The 26,111-nt window shown below is 45.4% G+C and overlaps 1 protein-coding gene and 1 long non-coding RNA gene across 21 annotated transcripts in view; one reads left to right on the top strand and one right to left on the bottom strand.

The window, feature by feature from the left end:
- The window catches only part of LOC140132780 (uncharacterized), a 52,696-nt gene extending 33,043 nt beyond the window's left edge, over positions 1-19,653 (bottom strand). Inside the window, exon 1 of the long non-coding RNA XR_011855710.1 lies at positions 19,589-19,653. This is a non-coding gene — a long non-coding RNA (uncharacterized lncRNA). The remainder of the gene's footprint in view (positions 1-19,588) is intronic.
- The window catches only part of DTNA (dystrobrevin alpha), a 175,252-nt gene that overhangs the window by 46,936 nt on the left and 102,205 nt on the right, over positions 1-26,111 (top strand). For 5 of the 20 annotated variants that reach the window (XM_072151981.1, XM_072151979.1, XM_072151973.1 and 2 more), the window contains exon 1: positions 4,439-4,632. The exons of 3 other annotated variants lie outside the window; for them this stretch is intronic. In XM_072151981.1, the coding sequence (XP_072008082.1) occupies positions 4,616-4,632 (17 nt within the window). In that variant the 5' untranslated portion in view covers positions 4,439-4,615. Of the gene's footprint in view, positions 1-4,435; positions 4,633-26,111 lie in introns of those variants that run through there. 12 more of the 20 variants (XM_072151974.1, XM_072151970.1, XM_072151964.1 and 9 more) reach the window with 6 other exon arrangements.

Raw genomic sequence — 26,111 nt, 5'->3', positions numbered from 1 at the left:
GAACTTCCCGTATGGCAAACATCAAATAGGGCAACAAACAATCCCAGTCCTTCCCATCTTTGCTGACCACCCTCTTAAGCATCCCCTTCAAGGTCTTATTAAACCTCTCGACCAGGCCATCTGTCTGAGGATGATACACAGAGGTGCGGAGCTGTTTTACCTGTAGTAACTTGCACATCTCCTTCATTACCCTAGACATGAATGGGGTACCCTGGTCAGTCAAGATTTCCTTGGGGAGGCCTGTGCGGGAGAACACCTGGAACAGCTCCCTAGCAATATTTTTGGAGGAGGTGTTCCTCAACGGAATTGCCTCGGGATACCGCGTAGCGTAGTCCAGGATAACTAGGATGTATTGGTGCCCCCTGGAGGATTTGACTATGGGGCCAACCAGATCCATTGCAATCCGTTCAAAGGGCACTTCTATGATTGGTAGGGGGACCAAAGGACTCCTGAAGTGGGAGACCGGGGCAGTAAGTTGACACTCAGGGCAGGAGCTACAATACCGGTTTACCTCCTCCCACACCCCGGGCCAGAAAAATCGCTGCAGGATCCTCTCTCGGGTCTTCTCAGCACCTAAGTGCCCTCCCAGCACATGTTTGTGTGCCAACTCTAGCACCAGCCTACGGTGAGATTGGGGTACTACCAGTTGCTCAACCTCCTCACCCCGCATCTGGTCGACCCTGTACAACAGTTCCCCAATAATCACCATTCGGGGGTATATTTTATCAGCCCCTGGTATTTGGAGTACCCCATTTATCACCTTAACATTCTCCCGTGCCTTAACCAAGGTAGGGTCCTGTAGCTGTGCAGCCCCAAAATTTTCACGGGAAATCTCAAGGTCCAGCATGTCGGCCACCTCTTCGTGGCCCTCGACCTCACCAGCTAGGACCTCTAGGGGAGAGAATTCATCACATGGGGTCACCCCTACTGCTGGTGTGGGTACATCGGCCTCAAAGGGTTCAGGGGCCAAGGCCGGACATACCTGATGTCCATTATCTGCAACAGCACCTGAGGTGGGCCTTCGTCTCCAGAGGTCCCAAAACACCGGTAAGTCTCTGCCGATAATAGCCTCATGAAAAAGGGTCCCCACCACCCCCACTTCATGGGTAACAGTACCACAAGGGGTATGTAGGTTGATGACAGCAGTGGGATATTCGCGAGTGTCCCCATGTATACACAACACTCCCACTCTCCGCCCACTGTATAGTCCAGGATCAACCAAAGTTCCCCGCACCAGGGTGACCAGACTCCCTGAGTCTAGCAAGGCTTCCACTGTGTGACCACCGATTGTGACCATGCATACTTGGGGTTCTGCATCCGTGACTGACTCAGCCGCCAGAACTGGCCGGGCAAACAGTGACACTCGCCGGGTCTGGTTGCAGTCCATTGGCTCCACTGACAGTGGACAGTTGGCAGCAATATGGCCCATTTCATGGCACCGCCAGCACTGGATGCGGCCATGACCTCTGTCACGAGCCTCACTGGGTTTCTGGGTATCCACGCCCCCCAATGAACCCCCTCCCAACCTGACATGTCTCCCCTTTTCCGCAGTAGCAGTCTTACCAGCTGGTTTGGTGACCCTGTCACTGGCACTGCTTCGTGTCGGAGAGGTAAGTAGCAGGTCCTCCGTAGCCCGATACCTCTCTACTAGGGACACAAGCTCCTCAGCTTTTGTGGGTCCGGCCTGTCCAACCCACCGCTGGAGCCGAGAGGGCAGAGAACGGGTGAATTTGTCGAGGACCACTCTCTCTACCATCTGTGCGGGGGTGCAGTCCTCTGGTTGTAGCCACTTCCGGACAAGATGGATCAGGTCACACATTTGGGAGCGTGGGGGTAATTTTTCTGAGTAAGCCCACTGGTGGACCCGGCTAGAGCGAACTTGAACGGTGACCCCAAGACGAGCCAGAATCTCCGCCTTTAGCTGGGGGTACTCACGGGCCTCCGTTTCACTCAGGTCGTAGTAAGCCTTCTGCGACTCGCCGGTCAGGAACGGTGCCAGGACATCTGCCCACTGCTCAGCCGGTAACTCCTCTCGCTCAGCTACTCGCTCGAACACTGTGAGATACGCCTCCACGTCGTCGGTCGCCGCCATTTTTTTTAAAGCCTTTTGTACTGCAGCCCGTGCGGAACGCTGGACAACCGGGTACCCTTGTAGACCAGTATGGGACCCCTCAGTAGTCGACGCTTGCGGTGCTGCCATAATGCCAGAAAACTTCTCCATCATCAGCTGGAACATGGCTCGGGACTCCTCCTGCTGTTGCTGGAGCATGGCTTGCTGCTGTCGGGACCTCTCCTCCTGCTGCTGGAACATGGCTTGCTGCTGTCGGGACCTCTCCTCCTGCTGCTGGAGCATGGCTTGCTGCAGCTGCCGATTAGCCAGGGACTCTTCCTGCTGCTGCTGCCGATTAGCTCTGGCCTCCTCTTGCAGGTATTTAATAAAGTCCTCCATCTTGGCTTTATCCTGCACTTTGCCTGCTGCTTTCACCCAGGCCATGCAATGTTGCAGGATATAGCAAGCCTTTCAGGTGTGTGTCTTTTTGAACTGCCCGCAATCCGAAGCACCATATGTGGGGATTTGGCCCAGTAGAGACCGTGGTAGTGGGGTGCTGGGATGCAGTTCAAGACAGTGACACCAGGGTACAGTCCAAACAGGTCTCGCCTGCGTTTATTGCAGCAAAAATAAACCAGCCTTTACATTCAGGTATTTGAATAAACAAACAAAAAAAACCTACCCGTCAGGGTGCTAACTATACAAATAGTCCACTAACTCACACTAAACAAAGATCACGTGGCTGCTCCAGACACACAGGTCAGGGCTGTGTCCTCTCAGCCTCCTTCCACAGAGAGACAACACACTCCACTCTGCTGAGTCATTTTATGCAGCCTCATTAGTCTGCACCCATCACCTGTGTCCAAGGTGCTGGACAAACCCACCTCAGCACTAAGGCCTTGCATAGAAGCAAAACCTAGGGGAAACATACCGCCCATCCACAGTTAACCCCTTCAGTGTCTCACACAGGGTATGTCATCCCGCAGCCCAGCTGCTGAGCAGATGCTTCCCTCGACAGGAGGGGGGACCCGGTGATGTGACTGTCTATATAAGGACATTGGGGGAGATTTATCACCAAGTTTCTGAGGTAAAACTGTTCTCGTTGCCCATGGAAACCAATCAGGGCTCAGCTTTAAATTTGTAAACAGCTGTGGGAAAATTTAAGCTGTGCTCTGATTGGTAGCCATGGGAAACTAGAACAGTTCTGCTCTCAGAAAATGATGATAAATCTCCCCAATTGACTTCACTGGGGAAGCACCCCCTACATCAGCAGAAGTCAATGCACATTCCTTCTCTCATATATATAAGTACACATGAGAATTCCCTCCAGCATATACTTACAACATATGGCACAAAATGTGATGTGAACTCAGCCTAACCAAGGCCCTTCCGCCTCATTACCATAATTTTCACATTTGATTTAAGAAAGAAGTAGGCCATGGATAACAAATATAAGAGGATTTCCACAGTCACAGTGCCTGATTTTGATAGTAGATTTCATTTAACATTGATGATGAGTAATTCATGAATTGATTTTTACACTTTATTGGCAGCCCCAACTTTGCAGAGGTAAATTACAATGACTTCTTGCAGCCCTGGTTGTGATGCTCCATAAAAAGGGAAACCCTTTGAGTGCACTGTATTGTGGGGCCATAGCTCCGGAATTTGATTTATTAAAGGAAATCACCCAATCAGAATTACATTCCCAACATGAGGTAAATTTCTGGCAGATTATTTTATCACTAATCTGGGCTATTTCATAGACATCCATATTCACCAGGACATACGGAAACGCCTCCCGCCTTAAGGTCCAGTTCGGCCCAAGCTGAAAATTTACTGCAGTAGTTTATGTAGTTTGCCCAGAGAAAAATGTTTAATAGGAGGAAATGTTCATCAGCCACTGAGAATAATCTTGACACAACTTGTGTATTCTGATTAACGTTAAGTTGATCTGTGAAGAGCATTTATTAATCAGCCTCATAAAAGCTTCCTCCTGATTTATTGGCATTCTTCTGTACCATTGCTTAGTTTCAGGCAGAGGCGAGAGATCATGCCTGGTAACCATCGGTCCATAGGAATTTGTTACAAAACTCTGCTCTAAAAGTAAGTCACTGTCTTGTGTCCTCACTGCTGAATAGAGGTGGCTTGTTTTCCTTTTCCAGGTCTCCCTCTGACAATCATGAAAAGCTCTTCTTTCATCCTGTTAGATATGCTGGAGACAGCTGAGCGATTATTTAGCTAGATATCCTAGAGAAGACTGGGAGAGGTGGGGGAGGGAGGCGAGGGGAATGTACTGGGAAGAGCGGGGATTGGACGGCCCTGCAAAGGCATCTGTCTTCAGAACTACACTGGTATGTGAAACCAAATCACTGGCAAGTTATAGATAGACGAGGAATATTCAGCATCCCCAGCCAAAACCGAAGTCCAAATTCAATGTGCGTCTGTCTCTGTGTCAGCGCTCTCGCTGCGCTCTAGTTTTTTTTTCCCCCTTTGTGGAGACTTTTAATCAAAGCTACTTTTATTTTTGTATGTCAGCTGAAAATACAAATATCTCCCCTCCAAGTCATGGTGCAGACTATAGGGTAAGTTGTACTGCTTTCTTCTACTTTCTTAGTGAAGACGGAGACACCTGAATGACATCTGCCCTAGTCAGTGAAAGTGACATGGGGTGGTAGCGGGTCTACTACTTTACTACTATAGAGTTCGGCATGCTTGTGTCAATGTACTATATTACTTGTGGCTGGTATACAGAAATATATTTTCTTCTCTGTAGTTACATTAGAAGTGGACTTTACATTTTGAAAGCTGTTGTGGCCTGTTTTCATTGGAAAATGATATTGGTGTAAGAGGGTAATGTGTCTACAGGTCTCTGGTGTAGGTAGGAAATCCGTAATGTAGAATACTGTTTAAAGGGATGACTGAATTGAGATGACTTTGTGGTGGTAACATTAAGTTTCCTTTTTTTAGATGTAATAATACTGTGATTTGTCCAGTGACTATTATATTTTTAGAGAAGTGAGTCATTTTGAAGGAGTTTCCTGTGAGTGGCTGAAACCAATGTAGTTGTGGCACCTGTTCTAAGGCATAAAGTCATTAAAAGTCCCGTCATTAGTCTGTGACTTCTATGGAGGTTTTCATGTAACTGTATGATAAATATGGTATTAGTATTATAATGAAGGCCTTCGATGGATCTGTCAGGTTACTAATAAGCAACTTATACTGAACCACAAGGGTAAAGGACCTATACATGTTACAAATATGAGGGAAATTGTTGGGGACCGTGGCTTCAAGGAACCGGTCACTCCTGGTATTTGGCCCCTGTTAATGTACTGGTCCATCTTTTAAGATTCTTTTAGTTAATCCCACCACCCATCCAAGCCAACAAGTTATTTTTATTATTGTTTTGTTGCAACCATCACTACTATATGAGAATGATTGAATCATCTGTCAACTCCTACTTGGTCCATCTGCAGAAACGGGTCAAGCATGAACATTATGTTGCAATAACTGGTTACTGTACCAGAGAACACAGATATTGTGTCTGGTGAGCACACACATAACTACTGTAGTACATCGTGGTCATGGTCTTCTCTGTAAGGATGGAGATTTACGGTGGTTGGAAAGTTCATTGTCATTGGTAATAACTCAATGAGCAGGAAAGTAACATATCAAGATTGGTAAATCCTACAACAAAATCATAAGTACAACTTATTTTCTTTGTCTTTAGGAGTGATACCATTTACTCATAGGGAAATGATTTACTAATTTACTATCCTAGTAACGAGGGCCTAGGTCAGAGATTTTGGATTATGGAAAATAAGGATTACAGCTCTTTTGTTTTATCCCAGAAAAGGCATAACAAGTATCTAAATTATATAGTAAACGAAAGTAGTTTCCTAGTAGTAGTAAGTGAAAAGACGTATTTTTTAGTTGCTTGGTTCAAAGTCATGCAAATTATATAAGCTTTATATTTGGTCTGACATATTCAGGTTTTTGGAAGTGGTTTTTGAAGCCAAATATTAATTCTAGCAAGAAATTTCCCCCATTGACCTTACTGTTTTAGGCTACCTGTACACAAATGTGCGGCCCTGTGTGTTGGCCGCATCCTAGCAACTGCACACAGAGCAGGAAAGGGGAATCCTTGCATCATAGGGAAACATGGTACAAGGAGTCCCCGTCTGCTGTATATGCTTGAAGTTTGGCATAGTTCTTGATGGAGGGGGTAATATTTTAAAGAGGTATTTCTCACACCTCTATAACAAAAATGTCTACTGATTGTGGTTCTGTCCTGCCTTGTTAGGTGGCCAATTGAAGAACAAATGGAACAACAGCTCCATTCTTCATGTTTGTCAGATAATGACAAACCCTATGGGGCAGGTGACTGCTGCAGTATAGAACAGGCCTCAGTGGTTACAGTTACACATAAACAGCTAATTGGTAGGTACTTCCTTCTTTTGTAATTAGAAAAAAAGACTTTCTGGCTTCTTCAGTAAATGGTGACATTCTTCACTTGATATTTTAAAAGCTATTAAAATATTTCCTGCTAATAGACTGATGGTGATGAATGTGTCAGTGAGATTTGCCACTTGTCATAATTACTGTGTCTCCGACTTGCATGTATTCAGTAGAGATTGACCTAGATTTGCTTGCAGTCTTTTTCTCCTGTATTTGAAGTGAGAGACATTACCTTAAAGTGTGAATCTCTCTCTGTGTACACTTCAGCTTTGTAGAAATAGATAAGACATTTTACCATTTAGATAAATAGTCCTGGTTTTCTCCACCATAATACATTATCTTGAAGATCTTCCAAGCTAAATTCCGATAATTAGATCTTTTATTAACTTAACAAATTAATCAAGGTATTTTTCATGTCATGGAAATATCAAGATTACTAGTGCTTTTTATATCCCACTACGACACTTTCACGCCAAATGGATGGGAGAGGGAGTGGATTGGGGACGCCTATAGTACCGACACAGGCCGTAGCAGAATTCGTAGCCAGTCAGGACCTGAAGAAGAATTCACCCAGGCACATGATCGAGCCAAAGCTTCTTAGTATATCAGACGCATTGTGCACCAGGGGTTGAGTATCACAACTGGAATACAATGCACCCAGATGTAGACATTGTTGTCTTTTTCTTTGCGGAAGTTGTTGTGTGATGTTTGCTTTGCTCTTTTTGTATGCATTTGGTTTATGTTTAATGTACCATCCAAATTAAGCATGATAAACCAGGAACACTTACCGTACTCATAAATCCAGACACTGTGACTATGTGACTAATCTTCTTACATTTGTTATTCATGGCCTCATGGATAAAATCAACTCTTGAAATGATGCTAATAAGCCCTAGGGGCTCTGGGGTATATTACCAGAGCCTTTCTGTGTTGCAGGTTTCATAGGCTTTTATTTCCTGCCTCCCACTGTGTGCTGAAACTTCCTCTGCTGTCTGTGATTCAGGCAGTGTGTGAAGCTGAGGGGTGTGGGAGCATTGAGACATTGTAACAGCCTGTGAAGCTGCAGCAAGGAGGGGCTGTGGTAATGCCCCCCCATAGCACATCAAGTTCATTAGCATAATTTCCAAAGGAGATTTTAGAAGGAAGGAGACCGTGGATAACAAATATTAGAGGATCATCACAGTCACAGTGCCTGGATCTATGAGTAAGTATCCCTGTTTTATCATGCTCGATTACAATGATATTTTTCTTTAAGGACACCCAGACGTATAGATGACACCCTTTATGGACGGACCTCTCTGTCCCTAAGTCTGAGAGTTTGTGAAATTCACCAGAAATCTGCAAGCAAAGTTTGTGTTGATGTAGTTTGTTGCAGATTTTGCATGGATGTGTTGGCAAATCAGGTGCAACAAAGAGAGAAAATAATGCATGCAAATTTGCATGAAAAATGCAGTACACCAAAAAGAAATCTGCACTAAAAATGCACATAAAACTTGATGCTGATTTACATTTAAATTTTCCACATGACCATCTGTAGGGTGCACAAATCTAAAGGAAATGTACGTCCAATACATTGCAGAGAAGTTTACAAATCTTTGCACATGAGATCTCATACTTGGATAGTATCGAAATATGCTGTGAATTTTCCTCATGGAAAACTCCAAAAGAAAATCCAGATCTGTATTGACTTAATTGCTACCATATTATTACACAGAATTTTTTCTGTACAAAACTGAACATATTCCAGATTATGTAGAGGCCGGTTTGTCCGTGTTTCTCTGCAGCAGTGAAAATTGTAAGAATGAACACTTGCTACCCAATCTTTGCTTCTCTAAGAAATGACAGGTTGTGCAGGGACCTAGTTACACTGCATTACCATAACTGCTGGCTCAGCCCTGAAAATAGCTGCTTTCTCTTTGTATAGCAGTGATTCATTAGTAGGATTACTTAACAGTCCATAATTGCCTACCAGGGTATAGGAAACAAGAGGGGCTGTCCGGAATCGGTCACAAAAGTACCATAATATCTTAAATGGCTTTAATGTGTCACTTACACTTGAGTATTATTTTATTTTTGTAAAAATAGAACAAAATTTACAAATTGAACACCTTGCAGATATATGAATCTCATCTCCAGCATGATAAATACTATATATATGTCATGGCTAGAGATGAGCGAACACTAAAATGCTCGGGTACTCGTTATTCGAGACGAACTTTTCCCGATGCTCGAGTGCTCGTCTCGAATAACGAACCCCATTGAAGTCAATGGGAGACTCGAGCATTTTTCAAGGGGACCAAGGCTCTGCACAGGGAAGCTTGGCCAAACACCTGGGAACCTCAGAAAAGGATGGAAACACCACGGAAATGGACAGGAAACAGCAGGGGCAGCATGCATGGATGCCTCTGAGGCTGCCTAATCGCACCATTATGCCAAAATTATGGGCAACAGCATGGCCATGACAGAGTGACAGAATGAAGCTAGATAGCATCTAAAACATCCAATAATTGACCCTGACACTATAGGGGACGGCATGCAGAGGCAGCGGCAGCAGGCTAGAGAGTGGCATGGCGACATACCCTAATTGGACTCAGGCTTCAAACCAATGGGTGGCAGAGAGGAACCAAAGGAGGTGAGCAAGAAGCGCTCAAATAATATCGGTACATGATAAAAGTTTGCCAGTATATTTTGTGGATTACACAGCAGGGTGGCGACAAAGTTAACATGGAAGCCATGAAAACAACCCAAAATTCTGCCTGACACAGCTCGTTTGATAAGGGGACCATGTATGCTTACAGTTCATGCCAGTCGCTGCACTGGCTGCCAGTCTCCTTTCGAATACAGTTTAAAATAATAATAACCCTCATCCATAAAGCTCTGTATAATGCTGCACCCCCCTACCTCTCCTCTCTTATCTCAGTCTATCGCCCAACCCGTGCTCTTAGATCCGCCAGTGATCTTAGATTAACCTCTACCCTAGTGCGGACCTCCCACTCGCGTCTCCAAGACTTCTCTAGAGCTGCACCAATTCTATGGAATGCTCTGCCCCGGACTATCAGACTAATACCTAACCTCCAAAGTTTCAAACGTGCTCTTAAAACCCATTTCTTTAGGCAAGCCTATAACACTCATTAACTGCATGAAGTTTTAACTCTTCTACTAACCCGTCCTGTGTCGTCCTCCCATCTGTTATCCAGCAACCAACAGGCACCAGACTTCTCTGCAGTCCCATTCACCCTGGACCTGGTATATAAGATGACGGCTGAGTGGTTCAAGCGACAGCAATTCCATTTATTATATTTTTTTCTATTCCCTAAGAAGAATGGCTTGACCATTAAATATTCTTTTACCTCGTGTTACCCCATCATCTTCATAAACCGTAAGCTCTGGCGAGCAGGGACCTCACTCCTGTTGTTCCATACAAATGTTGTGCTCTGTTACATTACATTTGTATTTGTTTCCTATGATTTGTAAAGCGCTACAGAATATGATGACGCTATATAAATAAAGATTATTATTATTATTATTATGGAGGCAGTGAACTAGTAGTAGATTAAAGGTGCTGCAACTATGTTAGTTGGATCTTGGGATGGAGCTGGCGCTCTGCAGCCAGGCGAGCTTTCGCCAATCCAAGCCCCTGTCTCTAGGCTACTCCCCAAACAGCACTTCTAAGAACCTTTTGTATAAGATCAAGTGTAGTAGCGTTCTTATAAGTTTAGGATATGGCGGGTGAGGGGAATGTAAACAGATGCGCAAGAAGCGCTGAAATAATATCCCTAAATGGTAAAAGTTTGCAAGTATATTTTGTGGATTACACAGCAGGGTGGCGACAAAGTTAACAACTTTGATGTGGAATGCCCTGTAATAGCTCTTGGGCGGTGTGCCTTTTATCGCCTAGGCTCAGCAGTTTCAGCACCGCCTGCTGTCGCTTAGCGACGGCACTGCTGCTGTGCCTAGAGCTACCGACTGATGGCGCCATGCCCACGGATGGTAATTCGGAGGAGGAGGAGGTGGAGGAGGGGTGGGAGGAGGTATAGTAGGCCTTTGAGACCTGGACCGAGGTAGGCCCCGCAATTCTCTGCGTCGGCAGTATATGACCAGCCCCAGGGTCAGACTCGGTCCCAGCCTGCACCAAGTTAAGTGTAGTAGCGTTCTTATAAGTTTGGGATATGGCGGGTGAGGGGAATGTAAACAGATGCGCAAGAAGCGCATGATGCGCATGGAGCTGGCGCTCCGCTGCCAGGCGAGCTTTCGCCAATCCAAGCCCCTGTCTCTAGGCTACTCCCCAAACAGCACTTCTAAGAACCTTTTGTATAAGATCAAGTGTAGTAGCGTTCTTATAAGTTTAGGATATGCCGGGTGAGGGGAATGTAAACAGATGCGCAAGAAGCGCTGAAATAATATCCCTAAATGGTAAAAGTTTGCCAGTATATTTTGTGGATAACACAGCAGGGTGGCGACAAAGTTAACAACTTTGATGTGGAATCCATGAAAACAACCCAAATTTCTGCCTGACACACCTCGTTTGATAAAGGGACGATGTATGGAGGCAGCTATATGGACGACTTTTGGAGGTAGCAATGGAGACAACGTGTGGAGGCTGCTATGGAGACAATTTAATTTGGATAGTGCCTGTATGTGGCAGTCCCAAACATTTTTCAAACCAGAGGAGCAGGTAGGTGGCCCTCCAGTAAAATGGAATAGATTGAGTGCCTGTATGTGGCAGTCCCAAAAATTTTTCAAACCAGAGGAGCAGGTAGGTGGCCCTCCAGTAAAATGGAATAGATTGAGTGCCTGTATGTGGCAGTCCCAAAAATTTTTTAAAACAGAGGACCGGGTAGGTGGCCCTCCAGAAAAATGGAATAGATTGAGTGCCTGTATGTGGCAGTCCCAAAAATTTTTCAAACCAGAGGAGCAGGTAGGTGGCCCTCCAGTAAAATGGAATAGATTGAGTGCCTGTATGTGGCAGTCCCAAAAATGTTTCAAACCAGAGGAGCAGGTAGGTGGCCCTGCAGTAAAATGGAATAGATTGAGTGCCTGTATGTGGCAGTCCCAAAAATTTTTCAAACCAGAGGAGCAGGTAGGTGGCCCTCCAGTAAAATGGAATAGATTGAGTGCCTGTATGTGGCAGTCCCAAAAATGTTTCAAACCAGAGGAGCAGGTAGGTGGCCCTGCAGTAAAATGGAATAGATTGAGTGCCTGTATGTGGCACTCACAAAAATTGTTTCAAACAGAGGACCGGGTAGGTGGCCCTCCAGAAAAATTAAATGCATGAAGTACTATAGCAAGAGCCAGTGGGCCCTGTCAAAAAATAGCCATTTTCCTCTGCTTTACTGTACAAAGAGGAGGAGAAGGAGGAAAATGAGGAGGAGGAGGAGTGGATCAATTATTCAGGTTGAGCTTCCTTCACCTGGTGGAGATTGGAAATTCTGAGAAATCCAGCCTTTATTCATTTTAATAAGCGTCAGCCTGTCAGCGCTGTCAGTCGACAGGCGTGTACGCTTATCGGTGATGATGCCACCAGCTGCACTGAAAACCCGCTCGGACAAGACGCTAGCGGCAGGGCAGGCAAGAACCTCCAAGGCGTACAGCGCCAGTTCGTGCCACATGTCCAGCTTTGAAACCCAGTAGTTGTAGGGAGCTGTGTGATCATTTAGGACGATGGTATGGTCAGCTACGTACTCCCTCACCATCTTTCTGTAAAGATCAGCCCTACTCTGCCGAGACTGGGGACAGGTGACAGTGTCTTGCTGGGGTGACATAAAGCTGGCAAAAGCCTTGTAAAGCGTACCCTTGCCAGTGCTGGACAAGCTGCCTGCTCGCCTACTCTCCCTCGCTACTTGTCCCGCAGAACTACGCACTCTGCCGCTAGCGCTGTCAGAAGGGAAATACTGTTTCAGCTTGTGCACCAGGGCCTGCTGGTATTCATGCATTCTCACACTCCTTTCCTCTGCAGGGATGAGAGTGGGAAGATTTTGCTTGTACCGTGGGTCCAGGAGAGTGAACACCCAGTAATCGGTGCTGGAATAAATTCTTTGAACGCGAGGGTCACGGGATAGGCAGCCTAGCATGAAATCTGCCATATGCGCCAGAGTACCAACGCATAAGAATTCACTCCCCTCACTGGCCTGACTGTCCATTTCCTCCTCCTCCAACTCCTCTTCTTCTGCCCATACACGCTGAACAGTGAAGGACTCAACAATGGTCCCCTCTTGTGTCTCGCCAACATTCTCCTCCTCTTCCTCCTCATCCTCCTCCACCTCCACCTCCTCCGATATGCGCTGAGAAACAGACCTGAGGGTGCTTTGGCTATCAACAAGGGAATATTCTTCCCCCGTCTCTTGTGACGAGCGCAAAGCTTCCGACTTCATGCTGACCAGAGAGTTTTTCAACAGGCCAAGCAGCGGGATGGTGAGGCTGATGATGGCGGCATCGCCACTGACCATCTGTGTTGACTCCTCAAAGTTACTCAGCACCTGACAGATATCAGACATCCACGTCCACTCCTCATTGTAGACTTGAGGAAGCTGACTGACCTGACTACCAGTTCTGGTGGAAGTTGACATCTGGCAGTCTACAATCGCTCTGCGCTGCTGGTAAACTCTGGATAACATGGTCAGTGTTGAATTCCACCTCGTGGGCACGTCGCACAACAGTCGGTGAGCGGGCAGTTGGAGGCGGCGCTGCGCTGCCCTGAGAGTGGCAGCATCTGGGCTGGACTTCCTGAAATGCGCACAGATGCGGCGCACCTTCGTGAGCAAATCAGACAGATTGGGGTATGTCTTGAGGAAACGCTGAACTATCAGATTTAACACATGGGCCAGGCATGGCACATGTGTCAGTCTGCCGAGTTGCAGAGCCGCCACCAGGTTACGGCCGTTGTCACACACAACCATTCCCGGCTTGAGGTTCAGCGGTACCAGCCACAGATCAGTCTGCGCCGTGATGCCCTGTAATAGCTCTTGGGCGGTGTGTCTTTTGTCGCCTAGGCTCAGCAGTTTGAGCACCGCCTGCTGTCGCTTAGCGACGGCACTGCTGCTGTGCCTAGAGCTACCGACTGATGGCGCCGTGCCCACGGATGGTAGTTCGGAGGAGGAGGTGGAGGAGGGGTGGGAGGAGGAGGAGGCATAGTAGGCCTGAAACACCTGGACCGAGGTAGGCCCCGCAATCCTCGGCGTCGGCAGTATATGAGCAGCCCCAGGGTCAGACTCGGTCCCAGCCTCCACCAAGTTAACCCAATGTGCCGTCAGCGATATATAGTGGCCCTGCCCGGCAGCACTCGTCCAATTGTCCGTGGTCAGGTGGACCTTGTCAGAAACGGCGTTGGTCAGGGCACGGATGATGTTGTCTGACACGTGCTGGTGCAGGGCTGGGACGGCACATCGGGAAAAGTAGTGGCGGCTGGGGACCGAATACCGAGGGGCGGCCGCCGCCATGAGGTTGCGAAAGGCCTCGGTCTCTACTAGCCTATAGGGCAGCATCTCCAGGCTAAGCAATCTGGAGATGTGCACATTAAGGGCTTGGGCGTGCGGGTGGGTTGCACTATATTTGCGTTTCCGCTCCAGCGTCTGGGGTATGGAGAGCTGAACGCTGGTGGATGCTGTGGAGGATCGTGGAGGCGACGATGGGGTTTTTGTGGCAGGGTCCTGGGCAGGGGGCTGACTAGCAGCTGACACAGGGGAAGGAGCAGTGGTGTGCACGGCCGGAGGTGAACGGGCTTGTTGCCACTGAGTGGGGTGTTTAGCATTCATATGCCTGCGCATACTGGTGGTAGTTAAGCTAGTAGTGGTGGAACCCCTGCTGAGCCTGGTTTGGCAAATGTTGCACACCACAGTCCGTCGGTCATCCGGTGTTTCCTTAAAGAACCTCCAGACTTCTGAAGATCTAGCCCTCGCCGCAAGAGCCCTCGCCACGGGAGCTTCACTAGTTGACACATTTGGCGCTGATGCACCAGCTCTGGCCCTGCCTCTCCGTCTGGCCCCACCACTGCCTCTTCCAACCTGTTCTGGTCGAGGACTCTCCTCCGTCTCAGAAGCACTGTGTTCACCCGGCCTCTCAACCCAGCTTGGGTCTGTCACCTCATCATCCTCCGATCCCTCAGTCTGCTCCCCCCTCGGACTTCCTGCCCTGACAACAACTTCCCCACTGTCTGACAACCGTGTCTCCTCATCGTCGGACACCTCTTTACACACTTCCACTACGTCAAGAAGGTCATCATCACCCACAGACTGTGACTGGTGGAAAACCTGGGCATCGGAAAATTGCTCAGCAGCAACCGGACAAGTGGTTTGTGACTGTGGGAAGGGTCCAGAAAACAGTTCCTCAGAGTATGCCGGTTCAAATGCCAAATTTTCCTGGGAGGGGGCAGACTGGGGGGGAGGAGGCTGAGGTGCAGGAGCTGGAGGAGTGGCGATTTCGGTGACATGGGTGGACTGCGTGGAAGACTGACTGGTGGTGGACAAATTGCTCGAAGCATTGTCAGCAATCCACGACATCACCTGTTCGCACTGTTCTGGCCTCAACAGTGCTCTACCACGAGTCCCAGTAACTTCAGACATGAACCTAGGGAGTGTAGCTCTGCGGCGTTCCCCTGCTCCCTCATCAGCAGGTGGTGTCTCACCCCGCCCAGGACCACGGCCTCTGACCCCTGCAGTAGTTGGACGCCCACGTCCCCGCCCTCGTCCTCTACCCCTAGCCCTCGGGTTAAACATTTTTAAAATGAGAGTTATAACTTTATTTTTTTTTAACTTTTTTTTGTTTTTTTTGTGTTTTTTGTTTTTTTGTGTGTTTTTTGTTTTTTTTTGTGTTTTTTGTTTTTTTTTGAGTTTTTAAAACCAAACAATGCTATCCTATTGCTATGGCTATTTTCTAGCCAAGTATCAAAGCACACTACTATGCCAGATGAGATGACACTGAGTTAGTGCCTAATTGAAATCCAACCCCTACTAAATTTTCCCACTTCGGTCTTTGCTATGGATATGTGCGTCACTAAGCGCAGAACACAGCGGTCGCAAGTCTCACTACAAATTGCTCAGAATTGGCTAGTACATGCACTGCAGAAAGTACAGCCACCAGCAGATCAACCAGAAATCAAATATATAGAACGCTACTGTAGGCGTAAGTAAGCTCTTTGTATTCTCCTATGGCTATTTTCTAGCCAAGTATCAAAGCACACTACTATGCCAGATGAGATGACACTGAGTTAGTGCCTAATTGAAATCCAACCCCTACTAAATTTTCCCACTTCGGTCTTTGCTATGGATATGTGCGTCACTAAGCGCAGAACACAGCGGTCGCAAGTCTCACTACAAATTGCTCAGAATTGGCTAGTACATGCACTGCAGAAAGTACAGCCACCAGCAGATCAACCAGAAATCAAATATATAGAACGCTACTGTAGGCGTAAGTAAGCTCTTTGTATTCTCCTATGGCTATTTTCTAGCCAAGTATCAAAGCACACTACTATGCCAGATGAGATGACACTGAGTTAGTGCCTAATTGAAATCCAACCCCTACTAAATTTTCCCACTTCGGTCTTTGCTATGGATATGTGTGCCACTAAGAGCTAAACACAACGGTAGCAAGTCCCCCTGCTAATTCCTCACAAAATGGTACTAGATGCAAATTAAAATAAAAAAAGTAGAACGTTATTGTAGCCCTAAGAAGGGCTGTTGGGTTCTTTGAGAATCACTCCTGCCTAACAGTAAGCTAATAGAACACCCTAACGCTTTCCCTGACCAGCAGCAGCTCTCTCCCTAGCGGCATCCAGACACAGAATGATCCGAGCAGCGCGGGCAGCGGCTAGTCTATCCCAGGGTCACCTGATCTGGCCAGCCAACCACTGCTATCGACGTGTAAGGGTACCACGTCATGCTGGGTGGAGTGCAGAGTCTCCTGGCTTGTGATTGGCTCTGTTTCTGGCCGCCAAAAAGCAAAACGGCGGGAGCTGCCATTTTCTCGAGCGGGCGAAGTATTCGTCCGAGCAACGAGCAGTTTCGAGTACCCTAATGCTCGACCGAGCATCAAGCTCGGACGAGCATGTTCGCTCATCTCTAGTCATGGCTAAACACCCCCAGTAATTTCAGTGACCAATAATCCTGGTACAACATCTACCATCATTTTCACTGATGGTAGATGTGCAGCACTTCTGTGTGCATTTCATTATGCACTGAGTAGAACTGTTCTTAATGAATATAGAAACGGCGCACTTACAAAAAAAAAAAGAGTTTTAAAAATATATGTAAATTGGCCGGGGGAGCTCAGGCTGACGTCACCCAAGCGCCTCATGGCATCACTGGCTTTTAATTTATTAACGCCCTGTACTGTAATAGTACTTCCTGCTCGCTCTAGGAGAGAAGACACTCCCCGCTCTCTCCAAGCCCTGGCTCTGACGTCACCTGCCGGCTCCTAGCTCCTCGGATGGGAGCAGGAAGTACTATTACAGTCTGGGCCGTGAATAAATTAAAAGCCAGCGACGACAAGACGTGCCATCTTTTCCCGTATTACGGCACCGCGGCCACACATCGCTATGGAGAGGGGCGGGGGTGAACTGCGCTCACCTCCTCCTCCTCTCCCCGCGCTGCCGTGTGCCCGCCGTGCTACGGTGCGGCAGGCTCACGGCAGTGGGAATATAGCCTTACTTTGTAAGTGTGCAGTTTCAGTTTGTAACAAACAGAAACCCACACATAAGTGCTACACATCTATTATCAGTGAAACTGATGGTTGGTGTCCTTAAAGCAAATCTACCAACAATATCATGCAAGTTAAAACAGGGAAACTTACTCATAGATCCAGGCACAGTTAATAAATCCTTTATTAATAATTCCTTTATATAGCGCTCACAAATTATGCAGTCCTACACAGAGCTTCCCAAATCGGTCAGTTACTGTGGTAATCTTCTTATATTTGTTATCCATTGCTGTTTTCTTTCGGAAATCAACTGCAATTATGCTAAGAACCGAAAGTTCTATGAGGAAGTCAGAAGAGACAACTCTGTAGCTTCACAAGTTGTTACACAGTGCAGGAGCATTTCCCCCGTCCCACTGTCTGAGGTTACAGTAGGCGGAAGGAGGAAGAGGGTGAGACATGCTCATGCACAGTGTAACGGCCTGTGAGGGGAACAGGCTCTGGTTATACGCCCAGGAACCCTTCAGGTTCTTTAGCATAATTTTAAAAGTTAGGAAGTAAAGGAAGGAAAAGTAGTGGAGGACATCACTAATGTTGGTGGAAATTACCCTTACTAGTTACAAGAAAAGAAAGAATTTACTATTCTTAAAAAGTTCCATGTAGTGCACTATACCCTATAGCAGATATGGCTGAAATGTCCGGTAGGCCCGGGCAGCTGTTGAAAGATTTATGACCTTATAGCTGTGGATTAAAGAATTCAGATAGACCCAGAAATATGATATGGCTATGCTGTGAGCCCCAGTTGTTGGGACTTAGGGGCATACTAAATAGTTCACCCTTCCCCTGCTCATTCAGCACTTCCCACTCCCTCTGCCTAATGTAATCTCACTGCAGCAGAGGGAGTTTCAGCACACAGTGGGAGGGGAGACAGTGTACAGCATGTGATGCTTTAGCACTAGGGCTTCTGTTAATAGCCCAAGGAGCGCTTCTGGCTCATTAGCATAATCTTAGAAGTTGATTTTAGAAGGACGGAGTACATGGATTACAAATATGAGAAGATTACCACTGTCGCAGTGCCTGCATCTATCAGTAAGTGCACCTTCTTTATCATGCTTGATTTGATGGTAGATTTCCTTTAAATGGGTTTCCCCACAAACTAAATTTAGGCCCTATCCACGGGATAGGCCCAAACACTTGTCGCTCCTCAGATTAATGGAGAAGACGGCCACGCATGAACATTCTGCTCCATTAATGTCTATGGAGCTGGCGGAGATTTTGGAGCGCGGCGCTCTGCAATATCCGGTAGCTCCATAGAGAGTAATGGAGCAGAACAGTCATGCGTGGCCGTCTTCTCCATTAATCTGAGTCCGACGGATCCCTTGTTTTTTGTGATCTGTGGGGGTCTCGGCACTGAGACCCCACTGATCAGCAAGTTAGGCCCTATCCCATGTTCCTATCACAACCCAAAATGTGAAAAAATAAAAAAAAACCACTTGTTCGTGCTACAATTGTTCCGACAAACAAATTCAATTTAAGAACAAACCTATAGAACCTGCCTGAATTTTCTTTTTGTAATGTTATAAACAATCTGGTCATCTTCAAGGCTCACCATCTATGGGTGTATAGAAGGTGTACATGGCTAGCATTTCTGTGTATAAAGAATTTGCTGTTTCAAGGATTTTGTTCTTTTGAAAACACTAGAGGATTACGTTAACCCCATTCGTTTCACAGATACCTTATATAAATGCACGTATCCTTCCCATTGCTTCACAATTCCAACACCAAGGCCAATTTTCTGACATATTATGATGGAACGTGTCTGCGTTTCCTTAGTATACATTTTTGCACTTTTGTATAGGTTTTAATAGATAAATAAATAGAAGGGTCTATACATGTTTGAAAGCGTGTCTCCTGCTAAAAGGCTAAAATGTCACACAAGTATAGAATCTCCATGTATAATAAGCAAATATAACACTCACATAAAAAGCACCAAGACATCACAATCATTAATCTAAGACCATTCATTAGTCTAATCAGATTTTCATTCATAACATACAATTCTCAGTAGGAGGAGGAATATCCATACAGAGAAGCATATAACACTTGTACTTATATATTCTGTGTGCATACATGGAACAGATCACAAGTTACAGCAAATATAACAAACATAAACCAAAGACGTCTTCTATCATAAGTAAAGATGTTTGATACCAACCAGATGAACGTACCAGCACTGGCTTAAATAGTTGGCTTTTATGATTCACAAAATGTTATGGGCTTTCTTAAGTAGGTGGAGTCATCAACGAGATGGCCATCATCTAAAACTACAACTCCCATGATCCTTCAGTTCTCAGTAACAGCCCCGCCCTCTTTTGCTCTGCTCCCAGGTATGATCTAACAGACTGTCCTGCTCCGTTACCATAGTAATGATGTGTAACCGCCATCCCTGCACATTACCTCCCTGAGATGTGTCTTTCCACAACACTGTCCATACTGGAGCACTGCAACCAACCGACTACAGCCAAACATAGTGATGATCACATGACTTGCCCAGGCAGTTGCAGGACATGTAATGTGGACAATGCAGCCATCTTCTGTCCTGTGTCTCCTCCACAGGGACAAAATCAATGGACTAATTAAAGGTCCAGTAGCATTTTTGTTCATTGTAGCAGCATTATTCTGCTATGGGAAGCTAAATTTTAAATAACTAATTACATATTAGCTTATATTTTAATGACCCATTTGAATATGAATTATTTCTGGAATACCCCTTTAAGTATAATTCACTAAAGTTGAGTATTTTTTCCAAATCATGTCTGTTTAGTGTCAGGAAGTGTGTGTCAGAATTGCTATCTCATGGGGATGTAGCCTTGGTCTCCCAGTCTGCTTCTCAACCCACAAGCCGGCATGATTGCATCAGCCTATTCCCTGGGCTCTCCTTCCTCCTCCTGTCATTCATTGTCAGTGACCTCTATTGTCATTCCCTTTATGCTTTTAAGGTGTAGCTATAAAATGTACTGCTTATACATGTGTATGGCACAGCCCACAATGAATGTCTACATCTAGGTACCCCAAGGAGTGTATGGTGCCCTGGAAAGGTGGTGTTCAAATATGGGCGATAAAAATGTATACACAAGCAGCACGTTGGATGTGTCCAGTGGAGTATCTAATAGGCTCTTTAAAGTGGTTGTCCAGTAACAAAAAGTTAGGCCTCACTAGTTCTTTACTTGTCCTGCAGTGATGATTTGCCTTACATGTAAATGTAGTATAATTAAATGAATAGACCAGTGACTGCAGCAGACTAGCAGAAGACTGGCCAGCACCACTGGAGTAGAGCTGCAGGTAAGCCCCAGTTTACACCTGTATCAGGGGATTCCATTACAATCTCTGTTTTAGGAAAGCATAACGGAAACAGAGGTCTTCTATTCACTTTTTCTTCCCTATAGACTTCAATTGACCTGTTATTTATAGCGGATTTTTAACGTTGAGTATTATTGTATTGTGTATTTTTTTTTTCTCTTAATAACGAAGGGTCTAGTGGAACCTACTGTAAGTAACATGTAGGTAAGAAATGCTATTGGTGCCTGCTCCCAATCCATCCCTAGTTAGAGCGGTCCATCAAAATCCCCAATGGCAACAGGAATTTTGAGTCCTACTACAGGGTAGAAAGTAATATGCTTATAAGCAGAGTACTTATCCCCCAATATTCTATTGAGGGCCACTGAAGGCATTTATAAAGCAAGCAAACTACTCAAATAAATAGCAACAAGCCGTTGTGCTGCAAGTAGCCCGAGTCCAGTATAAGCGTGTTATACCAGCACCGAGCGCTTAGGAGCGATTAGGTAATTGCTTACATCAGTCTCCGTTACATACAGTGACAGCCGAGGCAGAACAATACGTTTTATCATCTTTCACTGGTAACATTTTCTTTAAGCAGAACGTCGAGACACAGAAGTTTTAATGGCAGCTTGTCATTTTTCATTTCTTTGAAAAGGGATATTTCCTGGCTGGCTGCGGAGATGCAGGTCTGGCGTGTTTAGTGTGCGGCGCATTGTTCTTCATTTCCAGAGCATGTGTTCATACATGCTTGGCAGATGTCTGACTGCAGCGCTGTTTGTCTTATTAGTGATGGGTCAAGTGGCCTTTCACTATGTTAATCCTTTATCTGTCAGTACTGAGCGGTAGATTTGATTGACATAAGAATGCCACATTCCTAATTTCTCCACACTTGGAATGGCATAGGAATAAAGGAAGTTCAAGGTGGCAAATTTGGCACAGGAGCTCTTGAAAGCGACAGAATAGGGACTGCATTTTTATCTTGTGCTACACTCTCCCAGAAAGACAATACAGTGAAGAGATCAACATGGTATGGGTGTAATGCAATGAAAAAACAGTTGCCATGCTTGGCATAAAGGATATCTACCATCAATATCACGCGTGATAAAACATAGACACTGAATCATACATCCAGACATCGTGACACTGGTATCTCCTTATATTTGTTATTCATGGCCTCCTTCCTTCTAAAATCAACTTTTAAGATTTTGCTAATGGGGTTATCACTAGAAGCTATAGGTGCTGTAGCATCACAGGCTGGTACACAGTCTCCCCGTGTGCTGAAACTTATTCTGCTGCAGTGAGATAACATCAGACAGAGGGAAGGGTTAGGGCTGAATGAGCAGGGGAAGAGTGAAATATTTTGTTAGCCCGGAAGTCCCACCAACTGGGGCTCACAGCATAGCCATATAATGTTTCCAGGTCCACCTGAATTCTTGAATCCACAGCTATAAGGTCATAAACCTTTAAGCAGCAGCCCGGGCCTGCCGGAGATTCCAGCCGTATGTGCTATAGGGTATAGTGTACCCCATGGAACTTTTAGAGGATAGTAAATTCTTTCTTTTCTTGTAAACAGTAAGGCTAATTTCCACCAACATTAGTGATACCCACCAATACCATATTTTATAATTACAAAAAAAAAAAAAGTTGGCTGTAGCGCTATTATTTCCATTACAGATGCAGAATAATAAAGTCATTGGGAATGGACAGTATACAGAAGGACTGCAGTTTACCATCCGTTTTATGTGTCAGTTATTATAATGGAATAGGCTAATGGACACTAGTCTAACTTAGCCTTAGCTGCCTTTAGAAATATATGTTTGTATTTGTAATTAATATTTAAATACAGTACCAAGTGAGGTTTTTTTTTTTTAATATTGGTGGGATTATGTAATTTTTTGTTTAATAAAACACTTTTATTGAAAAGAAAACGATACTTTTAAAGTTCAGGTAAGAAAATAATAGTCCAGCAAGGGTATGTAGAAGGTACACATATTTTGGGCATAGATATACCTAAATGGCAATTTATGGACACGTTAGATTGATGTCTTGACATTAATGTTGTATGTTCATCAAGAACTTCTAATAGTAAAAGAGTGTTTGAAGAGGTAACTAGGCTGACAAAAGGGGGTGTTTTAGCTAGAGCCATGTAACCAATGGATTTTTCATATCTATAGAAATGTCTTTATTAGAAGAATAATGTCAGTAGTTGTGAGTTGAAAGTTGTGTACATGATGGGTTCTACAGGTTTGTACTTAACTTGAATTTGTATGTTGGTATTGGTATTATCCTATTTATCCGCGACTCCAGCGTGCATGTCATAACACATCAAGCCCTCCCTTTTCCTTTCCTTTCCCCTCCCTGTGAGCCAGTGACATAATTGGCTCCAGGGAGGGGAAAGGGAGGGCGGGCCGTGCTATCACATGCACGCAGGAGGCGCCCGTAATTAGTATTAGTAAAAAGTATTTTTGTTGAAAAATTAAAGTTCTCTCCCTTGGTTGTATCTATGCTTCCCATAGAGTCTGCAGCTACTGCATACAAATTCTTCCTCACCATGGTACAAAATCCTAGTTATTGATTAAGGTCAACCAATGATGGAAATGAGCAGCAAATAATCCCTTTAACTACATATCAGAGATGTTTAAAAATGTAAGAATTACATTCTTAAATTTAACGTTTAATCAGATTTTATCACATTTTTAGCAAGGATCTTACAAGTACACAAAGTGGAAATTGGAAAATACAAAAATGTTAAAATCCAATTAAGTAGAATAGTCAAATGCACAATGTTCCCAGCCACAGGCAGCCCTCGATAAAACCAGTAGTCCCAGGAAAATTAGGCAGATCCATGTGAACAAGCTGAATAAATATACCAGTTATATAGTAGTATACTTGCAGTGAAAAGTAGGCTTTAATCTGGTCCTCCACATCATTTGCTAAATGTAGACATTGTGCAAGGAAGGTTCTTTTCAGTTTCGCATTCTCTGTTTTTAGCATAGGAGGTGTCAGTGTATTAGTATAGGCATAAGCTGGTACTTGGCTTTATTTCCAGTCTGCTGTGAAAACAATGAAATCATTGTTAACGCTGCCTACAAATGTCTGGCACTGTTCTAGCTCAGCGTTGTGTTTATTTATCATATGCTAAGATAGGATTAACGTAAATTTTCTGATGATCTGTTACACGGTGACCATGTTTTTAATCATTTATGTGCCCCCTGTATTGTACCACCAGATTATGCCAGCATTACCCAGCCCTTCCAGACGTTTTCTCTGGTAAGATGTCACAAGTGCTGTATACTGCAAAATGGCTTTTCCATTGACTAGACTCTCTATAAAATCATTTTACAGATTATTTTGTGGTAAAGGCAACAAATAGCCATGCAAACAGACTGTAACTTCTGTGACTTCTTATTCATAGGCTAAGGCCTCATACACACTGCACAAATTGCAGCTAGCTCATGGCCCCCACTGACTTTTATTATGCACGGTCATGGTTTGGTGAGGCCTCGGTCGGGCTGGGCGCTTTGTATGCATGGTTTCCATGGAAGTGGGAAGGCTGAAGGAAAATAGTCCATGTACCAAAAATTGTGGCACATAGTTTTGACCAACTAAAAATAGATCTAAAGCAGAACTCTTAGGCCTGCTTTAGGCCGCTCCATATACAGGGAAAAGATAAAACATGTCTTATCTTTCCCCTGTGTACATGACCGTCAACCCTCGTCCTTGCTAGTGCGTTGGACATATGCCTGCCCGGCTACGGTCAGGTGGGCATATGTTCGCCTGAATTCGCCCTTACACTGCACCAGAATTGAGCATCTTAGTGAAAATCTGTGGCTTATAAAATTATACTAAAATGTTTGGAAATTGTGCATAATTCTGTTCACATATGCACATACTATGCATAATATATATATTTGACCGCTTTTAAAAATGGTAAAAAAAATATATAGTTGCTTTACCCCTTTTGTTGTGTGTTTTCTGCTATGTAGCATCTACCCATCTCTTGCCTTTTGCAGTGGGGGTTTGGGATTCGATAATATGAAAACAGGAGCAGTAGGATTGACACATTCTGCCTCTGACAATTATCTGCTATTGATGAGGCTGAGGATGGCAGTCTGGCATTGTATTATCTCTGGAGCTCATGTGAGGGAGGAGCAGCCATTATTCCCTACAAAGGGAAACATCTGGAGGTCTCCCCAGAGGTCGCACTAACATTTTTCCAGAAGGGTAAAAATACTCCTCTCACCATTTTTGAGGAGTATTTTTACCCGAAGAGGAGTATGAAAATTTCGGTAGCACACTGCGCACACACTACACTACACTCACACACTGCGCACACAGCACACACTACACTCACACACTGCGCACACACACTACACGCGCACACAGCACACACTACACACTACACTCACAGCACACACTACACTCACACACTGCGCACACAGCACACACTACACACACACACTGCGCACACAGCACACACTACACACACACTGCGCACACAGCACACACTACACTCACACACTGCACTCACACACTGCGCACACAGCACACACTACACTCACACACTGCGCACACAGCACACACTACACACTACACTCACAGCACACACTACACACACACACTGCGCACACAGCACACACTACACACACACACTGCGCACACAGCACACACTACACTCACACACTGCGCACACAGCACACACTACACTCACACACAGCACACACTACACTCACACACTGCGCACACAGCACACACTACACTCACACACTGCGCACACAGCACACACTACACTCACACACTGCGCACACAGCACACACTACACTCACACACTGCGCACACAGCACACACTACACACACACACTACACACACACTGCGCACACAGCACACACTACACTCACACACTGCGCACACAGCACACACTACACTCACACACTGCGCACACAGCACACACACTGCGCACACAGCACACACTACACAGCACATACAGCGAACACTACACTCACACAGAACACTACACTGCACTGCACACACAGAACACTACACTACACTGCACACACAGAACATTACACTGCACACACAGAACACTACACTACACTGCACACACAGAACATTACACTACACTGCACACACAGAACATTACACTACACTGCACACACAGAACATTACACTACACTGCACACACAGAACATTACACTACACTGCACACACAGAACACTACACTGCACACACAGAACACTACACTGCACACACAGAACACTACACTGCACACACAGAACACTACACTGCACACACAGAACACTACACTGCACACACAGAACACTACACTGCACACACAGAACACTACACTACACACACAGAACACTACACTGCACACACAGAACACTACACTACACACACAGAACACTACACTACACACACAGAACACTACACTACACACACTACACTACACACACAGAACACTACACTACACACACAGAACATTACACTACACACACAGAACATTACACTACACTGCACACACAGAACATTACCCTACACTGCACACACAGAACACTACACTACACTGCACACACAGAACATTACACCACACTGCACACACAGAACACTACACTACACTGCACACACAGAACACTACACTAC

This window comes from Engystomops pustulosus, chromosome 5, assembly GCF_040894005.1.
Source record: "Engystomops pustulosus chromosome 5, aEngPut4.maternal, whole genome shotgun sequence".
NCBI lineage: Eukaryota > Metazoa > Chordata > Amphibia > Anura > Leptodactylidae > Engystomops > Engystomops pustulosus.
This window is presented reverse-complemented; position numbering and strand designations above follow the sequence as displayed.